At 31.6% G+C, this 8,638-nt stretch overlaps 1 protein-coding gene across 2 annotated transcripts in view; it reads right to left on the bottom strand.

The window, feature by feature from the left end:
* Positions 1-6,392: 6,392 nt before the first annotated feature.
* LOC106688913 (protein takeout) overlaps positions 6,393-8,638 on the bottom strand; it is a 26,190-nt gene continuing 23,944 nt past the window's right edge. For both annotated transcript variants that reach the window (XM_024359807.2, XM_014433612.3), the window contains one exon: positions 6,393-6,626. In XM_024359807.2, coding sequence (XP_024215575.1) covers positions 6,472-6,626 — 155 coding nt within the window. In that variant the 3' untranslated portion in view covers positions 6,393-6,471. The remainder of the gene's footprint in view (positions 6,627-8,638) is intronic.

Raw genomic sequence — 8,638 nt, 5'->3', positions numbered from 1 at the left:
AGTATATCCTTAGAAAAAATATCGATTTTTCTCATAAGTGTTATAAGATGCTATAAATATAATAATTAAAATTAAAATCCGTACCGCTACACTACAACCCATGCAGGGTCAGGGGTTCAGTACTTTGTAAAGAAGTACTGTTACTAGACCAACGGTTGTGCAAGGAGTTTCAAAGTCAATCACGCTCGACCGCCAGATTTTCATAATTTTTTATTCATAATAATAATGATGCTTATAATTGTTACCATAGGTTGTTTAATCAACATAATTAGTATAAATCATCCATAATCAGAGATCTGTTATGTTATTCAAATACACTTTCCTTTTATCTAATATAAAGCGATTCTCTGCCTCGTTAATACAGTAGTGTAAGGGGAAAAAAGGGGTGTGAAATGCATACTATATTTATACGCTATGTTCCAGTATCGGGTGCATTCCAGCGAGGTATGGGTGGATAAATAATATATATGTTCAAAACTGTTTTTCATTTTTTAAATCACTCATTAATTTTTGGAGATATAGGCTCATGAAGAAAATAAATTTCCAAACCCAAATTTTGATAGCAGTACTCCGTACATGCGTTACCTAAAAAAATACTAAAAAAAAAAAGTCCATTTCCAGACACTTTTTCAAAACAGATTTTTACTAACTTAAAATGCATGTTAATTTTTTTATCAGCTGCAATGTGTAAGTTGTAACATTTGTAAATATGAAAAAGTTTTTATGATGCTGCTCAGAATGGCTGATAATTTGTTTTCAATATTTTACCTTTTCGTTTTTTTTGAGCCAGGAAAATGTATCATAAAATAACAATATGACTTACTTTTTGCTAATCAATTACCTACCTACGTAAAAATCAACAATAATAATTATTTAAAGGACCAAAAAACTTACATTCAGGAAAATTAAAAGTATGTCGATTAAAAATAACTTCTGATCCATATGAAATAAGTCTGAAACTATTGCTTGAATGTTTTGTCTTCTACATTCGCTTGAAAGTTCATGGGACACAGAATTCCACCCCAGACACGCGAGCGATCAACCCAAATGGGTCTCGCGATCGACTCTGGCCACCTCTGGTTTCGAGTGATTCTTCATCAATAGCTCTGGTTTAGTCTCAACTATTTTCGTCAATTTATTATTTTTATTTTGAAGGATAATTGATGCTATTTAAAATAACAATCATTGTCAATCACAACGGCATTGACTAAAAAACTTAAACCAATGTACTGAGGAACCCTTTGAAACAAAATAAAACAGAACTACCACAATAATTTGCCAATTTTATTAAACGATAGTAGCCCTCAAATTCGAGAAGTATTTAATTACTTTAAGAAAACAAATATGTACGAATATATATAACTATTTTGATTTATTTACATCTTCATCACATCACTTAATGTCATCTACTGTTATGGAATATTTTTATAAAATTCAATTTAATTTTATTTATACGTATTTTTTTAACATTAAATATTGCTATGAAATCGGTATGTATGGCAAATATTAACATCACTGTTGTTGTTGATTGTTGCTTAAAGGCGTAAAACCCTCTGCTCATCAACGCCTATGGCATGATAAAAGTAAAAAAAAAAATGAAAAAAATAAATAAAATTAAAATCGAAGGGGTTGAGTTATAATTTATAAAGAAGGCGATGTGCTTTTAAAAATTCAAACACTAATGTAATTTTAGCTTCCTCATCTGTGAGAGCTTCTGATAAATTTGGGGTCGGTCCTATCCTGTTTATTATTGGCAAATAGTGAGTACATTCTTCAAAAATATGTCTAATTGTGAATTGCCTTATATTATACTACATCGCTGTGAATCGCCTCATATTATACTAATACAAAAAAAACAATAAATAAAAAAATCAACTTATTGATCTTGAGTACTTGTTACTGTCTACGGTCTATCGAGCCATCAATTCACCCGAGTATTTTCGTTAAAAAAATGAGGAAAAAATGAAATAATAATAAACTTATTTATTCATAATTTACCAGATTTATTATTATAAATATATTTTCCGAGAACTAGTTTGTAATAATAATACGGCGAATATGATTGGTGAGTGCAAATATCAGTCTATGAATTGAGAATATCTTGTTTCTGTCAATGGTATATCAAGCCATCAATTTACCCTTGTAGTTTTATTTTTAAAACAAATAAAATTATAATAAACTTATTCATTTATAAATAATCGGATATATTGTTATAAATATATTTTTCCAGAGCCAGTCTGTCATAATAATACGGTAATATAGTTGGTGAATGCAAATATCAGTAGCAAGGAGGTCACTGAACGTGGGTTGCAGCCTCGACGTGGTATTGCGAGAACTGTCTATTGCTCCTTTCTCCTAACTCCTCGCACAGTAGGTTGCTCACGACTGTATCTATCTATGATCTTACACAGTTTAATTGAAATGTATTAACAGTAATCACCATCTATTGTTATATTAAGACCTTCAATATTTTTCTATTTAATGAAAATTACTTTACTGCTAGGAAACCGAGCCAGGCCTGTTTTATACAATATTGCTATAAAACTAGCACACTATTGACTCAGCGTTCATAATTGGGCAAAAATTAATTATGAATAAAACTACTAATAAATTGTCATAAATATAATTTTTAGTATTGATTGGTTCATTAATTAATATGCACTAAATCAAACTAAATTTAGTTATAGATCTAATTATAAATAGTTTTCGACTAGCACAGCTCAATATTAAGTTGTCCAATCCAAAAAAAACATAATTGATGATCGTTTCGATTTTGAAGATTACTCAATTGATTCCAAATAGAGAATTAAAAAATGAAGATTTTCCCTCCCCTGACATCAATAGTTAAAAATTTCCTTGGAAAATTGTGTATAATTGATATAATTAGAAAACAAATATTTTCACTCTTGTACTACGTCATTTGAATAAATAACTTTCACAATCTACACACACGAAAACAAAATTAGGTCAAGGAGAAAACTGTATTTTATTTTATAAAATTGTATTTAAGTCAAAATAAATATATTTTTATTAATGCTAATAGCTAAGCTGAGTATTTTTATTTATTTTAATATTTTTTATTTTGTTTTCGTTAAAGGTGGATACAGGAGTGGGATAGAATATCCATTTTTCGGTCACATCATATAAATAAATACTAACAGAACTAGGTGGAATTCGGACCCATAACGTGCTAAAACAGGCACTCTGGAATCTTCATCTCAACATACTCGGCTATTATGAACTTCAAACACTAACATAATTAAAGTATAATTTTCTAATTGTTGTATATAATCAGAAAATATTAATGTTTCGAAATCATAAAAAGTACGAATATGTCATTCACTTCAACATAGTTTTAAAAAATATGCTGTTATTTAAATGTTATTAAAACCTTTTTTTTAATAATTTATTTATTGTTATTTACAACTGTATACATATATACACATCAAGTAAATTTCCTGTAAGTTATATTATGACATGATACAAACATGTGGAGAATCTACCCATTGATAGAACTCCAAAAACATTTCTAAAGGAGAAGATCTCGAGGCTATCTTCTTTTCAGACGCCTAGGAGGATTATTAGGTAGTGAAGGAGAAGCCAGGTTAGAAACGAGTTGGTTTGGGTGGTTGGGAAGTTTATTATGGAAGGGTTGGTGTCTGGTTCTGGCCAAATCGGCAACATAGGGGACATTGAGGTCCTGATGGATGATTTGATTTGTGACAAAGTAAGGAGCATTAAGGATTTTACGAAGGATTTTGGACTGTAAGGATTGGATTCGAGAGGAATTAAATGGTTTAGTGGAGCCCCATAGCTCAATTCCGTATGTCCAGATAGGCCTTATAATAGTCATGTAGATCAGTCTTTTGTAATGGATTGGAAGTTTGGACCGTTTGTCTAGTAATTGTTGTAATAGTTAGAATCGACGAGCAGTTTCCTGTCTTTTCAGTCTTGTATGAAGATTCCATGTCAGTCATTTGTCCAGATTTAATCCTAAGTAACGGATCTATTCAACAGGAATAAGTGGGGTATTATTAAAAGATACTGTGGGGCAAGACGAAGGTTTACGTCGAAGGGTAAATGTGATTAGGTGGGATTTATTGGAATTTATTTTAATCCTCCAGTTTTGGCACCATTCTTCAAGGGTGGTGATGTGGGATTGGAGGGATTGGGATACAATTGAAGGATCATTATTCACTGACAATAGGCATGTGTCATCGGCATACGTGGTGAGAATAGTGTTAGGATGGGTTGGGATGTCAGCTGTAAAAACTGTATAAAGGATAGGAACAAGGATATTACCCTGAGGTACACCAGCAGACTGAAGAAACAGGGATGAATAAGCGCTGTTGTGATTTACTTGAAATAACCTGTCTGAGAGATAAGAACGGATAATGAGATAATATGTAGGGGGTAGCAACTTACGGATCTTGTATAGCAGTCCTGTGTGCCAGACTCGATCAAAAATTAAAACTTTAAAAATTTAACAGTTCATAAGAAAGTTCTTGCGTTGTGTAATGAGAGAAGTCTGCTGCTATAGAACCTGAACAGTCTCAAATCACATCAAAATAATAAATTTGATTTCATTTAATAATAATTGAGATTTTATAACTTTTAATTTAATTTTAATAACATTCACAATCTAGCTATATTAAGAAATTAACTTAATTATTTATAAACTATAATTAAGATAAATTAATTAAATTTTTTTCTTACATTCAGATTGTTAATATAAATTGCAATTGACTATTTGTGAAAAATTTTCAATATAATAATCAATGTAAATAAACATCATAAAAACTATTAGTTTTAAATGAACTGGAGCATAGTATCATAACTTTTGTGCCCTAACAATTTGAAAACTCCCAGGGGTAACTTGTGACATCGAACTTAATACTCCTTTGTGGAGTTCGCTCGAAATATTTCCCAAAGTAAGAGATGAACAGTTTTAACAGATTTAATTTCAGTACTTTTAGGTCAAATTATTTCATAAGGGTCACGAGATCTCGTGATACTAATGAGCAGGTTACGTGACACCCCTAAACTCATTACCCTCCTTTTGGCCTCGCCCTAGTCGGGTAAAAATGTGAGATGTTTCAATACATTCAAATGTCAAATTAAGTTCCAAGAGAATGTTACAAACGTTGGTCACGTATTTTAAATCCCAAAAATAAACCGTTTTTGAGATGCCGCACGAATTAGGCACTGGATCAAACCTCATTGTAAGGTTAGTTTCCATAGCCCCATAGTCGGCATGAGATATTGTTTTGTTATTTCACATAACCTAAAATACTGCGAAATATGAATACTATTTAAAGAAAATGGGCATTAGACAGATTCTGCTCTTTTGCATTTACCCAGTAGTGTTCAAAGAATATTTTTTTTTTTTATGATGGCTCAAATTATTAAACTAGATACCATGAATATTTTTAAACAAACCGTGCTCAAAATCCTGAAAATTATTGCATCGAATGTATTAATCATCTTCGTCTGTGCTTATATAACAATATTTTGGTTAATGAATTAACCAATTAATACATTTTACTGCTTAAATTACACAGTGATATTTCAAGAATGTTTAGAATAATCGGTGTTCAAAATATTGAAAAATCACTGTACTAAATTTGCTTAGTCTGTACGTTTCTCAATGACTAACGTTTTTTTTAACCTGCAGCTAAACCGATTTCCAATATCCATGTATCAAATTATTCTAACCTGCAGGTTCTAACAAAAAATCCATAGCCCATCTAGAATATCTGTTCATGTACGGCCTATCTATGAAGCCTCAATAGGTACAGTTCAGGATGGGCACAAGTGTGAGATCCTAAGAGCACATAACCTTATGATAGATCTACTACAAGAGGTTTTTGATTTTTTTTTTCACAAATCTTCCGTTTCGTTACACCCAAAATACACTAACGTAGTGCATGCCTTCACTTTTTCGTTGTCGATATCTCTTACGTTAAAACACTGTATTAGACTACTTTTTAACCTTATTTAAGTATTCTTGAGATTCTATTTCACCTAAAGTCAACACTGTTTTTTCACTTTTAAAATGAAATTCAGTCTCTACCTATTTCATATCTCTCCTCCATGAATCGTTATGATCTCATACCTGAATCGAATTAATAACATATTTTCGTTATAGATCAGTTGCAACACAAATTGAACGTCGTCTGTTTGGACTTATGTCAATATTATTTCTTATATAATCTTATTTCTTAGTGAGAATCTTGATTTATGTTTTGCGTTATTGGTGGAACAGAAGATCCTGTGGCTTTTTATTTTTTACCTGCGTTCATGTTCACCAGGTGACAGAGTGGGGAAATGCGTACGTAGGAGTTATAATAAACTAGAGGAACAGGAAAAATGCACAAAGATATTACGTTTTTATCAACAAGTTTATTTAAATGTAATTAAAACAATTTAAAATACCTAATACAACATGATATTCTTTTCAACAAATACTTATCATTTTAAAGGAAACAGTTCGTCAAATGTAAATTTCTTCGTTATTTTATTGGCTATTTCCAAGATTACTTCTGAAACTACTTCTTCAGCCAGCGGCTTGATGGTGTCGAAGATTTCTTTTTGATTCTCATTGAGAGCGTGGTTCACTGCCTCTCCTGTAAATAGAATTAATTCTAATTATTATATTTATATTTGAATTAATATATATATTATATTATATTTGAATTAATTATTTTCACGAAAAAAAAAATGTTCACGATGCACCTTTCTAATTAAAAAAAAAAATAATTGAGAGGACTAAAGGTACTTGTCTAACATTTACTCATCAGTTAATTATGACTCATCAGTTTATTAAACATACACGCACAATAACTACCCTATAACTAAAATTGGTTTGGCTCTAGAGAACCGCAAAGTCCTAAAACCGCTATTAAACAGTCGACTAGAGGTGTGCGAATGTAGCGCAAAACATATGAATATCATATTTATTAAGATGAAAGATTTTCCAAAAACCTTGTTCTTACGGTTGTGAAACGGATGCACATTCCCCCCTTTTCCAATGTTTAACTTCCATATAGTGTGAAAGTTTAGTTTTCGGGGGAATTACAACAAAAGGTTAAACAAAATAAAAAGTAAGATCAATATAATTGATTCATTTACTTTCTCTTTTTTATTTTTTATATTTACTATAGATATTGGTACTGGTACAAGTGGGAGAACAAGTCCGGCAAGTAGGCCAATTGGTCTTTTTTGCATACCCCAAGAGAAAATCCATGGAGCAGTTACTTCCTAATAATACTACCTATTATTCCTCCATGTCGAAGCTTATCGTTCCTTAATGAAATTCAAAAGGAACGGTCATTTAATGGAGGAAGCCCGATGTTCTAGAATTCTATCAGAGCCTTTAAAGGGGCCTCTACATGTTGGCCAAGCCGTGGAGAACTCAGACATGCACGAGCATGTGGATGGGTGGCTTGGCTTGGCTGGTACGAGTTGGCCTAAGCTCGCAGCCGATCCGTCGAGAGTCAGTTTTTTGGACACATCAGAGGGGGTTCGTGAGAGCGCTCGTGTAGCATCTCCACCATTGTTGTAACTGAGATCTGTTAGGAGATTAAAGGTGTTTGCTGTTACTTTATATAATAAATTTTATATTTATATTTAATTTCATTTAATCTCCTTTCATTTTCTTTTTTTTTTATAATAAAAATAATATAATCCCAGTGGAATAGCAGAAACCATTTGTACGTCCGCCATGATTGCCTCCCTCTCTGAAAAACACTGACATGTGGATGGTCCGCTCCGATGTTTACCGAGTATTTGTTCAAGCCTCCGATTCGTGAAGAGCGGCCAACATGTTGCGAGAGGCCACTTAAGAGGATACCTCAGGATCGCAAACTGGCCAGCAGAATTGGGCAAAAAGTAATTACAATTACTGTAATTTAGAATTACAAATAATTGTAATAGCAATGACTTGATGAACTACTATAATTGTAATTGTGGTCCCAATGGCAATTATTGTAGTACATTTTCAGTAAGCTGAGCAAAAGTAATTGCAATTACCAGTTACATCCTTACGTAATTGTTATTTATTTCATAGAATTCCAAGTATTGTGATTGTAATCATAAATAATTGACACCAAAACGGAAAAAAACTCTGTTCTACCTTGGCTTCAAAATTTGAAAATGATATCCAGTTTAAGATTACGCAGTGGAGTATATATTTATTAACATACTCGTATTTCGGTTTATTTATATGCTTTTAAGATGCTGAAAATAAATATAACATCAAATTTATGATGACATGCTTACGGATAAATTTATTTTAGCTTTTAGGATTTGTAAAAATATGTTCGATGATCGATAGGATTTCTAAAAATATAAATATGTTCAAATAAACTGAATTCACATATTAAATCACACGATATATCGTCAATATATATCGATATATAAACTGAATTCACATATTAAATCACACGAAATTGTAATTTTAATTACAATTACTAAGGGTCAAGAAGTAATTATAATTATTTTACACGATTACAGTAATTATAATTTTGTTTTACGATTACTTCAGAGTAGTTATTCTTCAAAACCATGGGCATAGGCAGGATTTCTCGCCGAGGGGGGAGCACACCTCAGCCTATTACACACACACCTATATGTATAT

Source organism: Halyomorpha halys, unplaced genomic scaffold, assembly GCF_000696795.3.
Source record: "Halyomorpha halys isolate HHAL.00 unplaced genomic scaffold, Hhal_1.1 Scaffold1234.1, whole genome shotgun sequence".
In the NCBI taxonomy this organism is placed as follows: Eukaryota; Metazoa; Arthropoda; class Insecta; order Hemiptera; family Pentatomidae; genus Halyomorpha; species Halyomorpha halys.
This window is presented reverse-complemented; position numbering and strand designations above follow the sequence as displayed.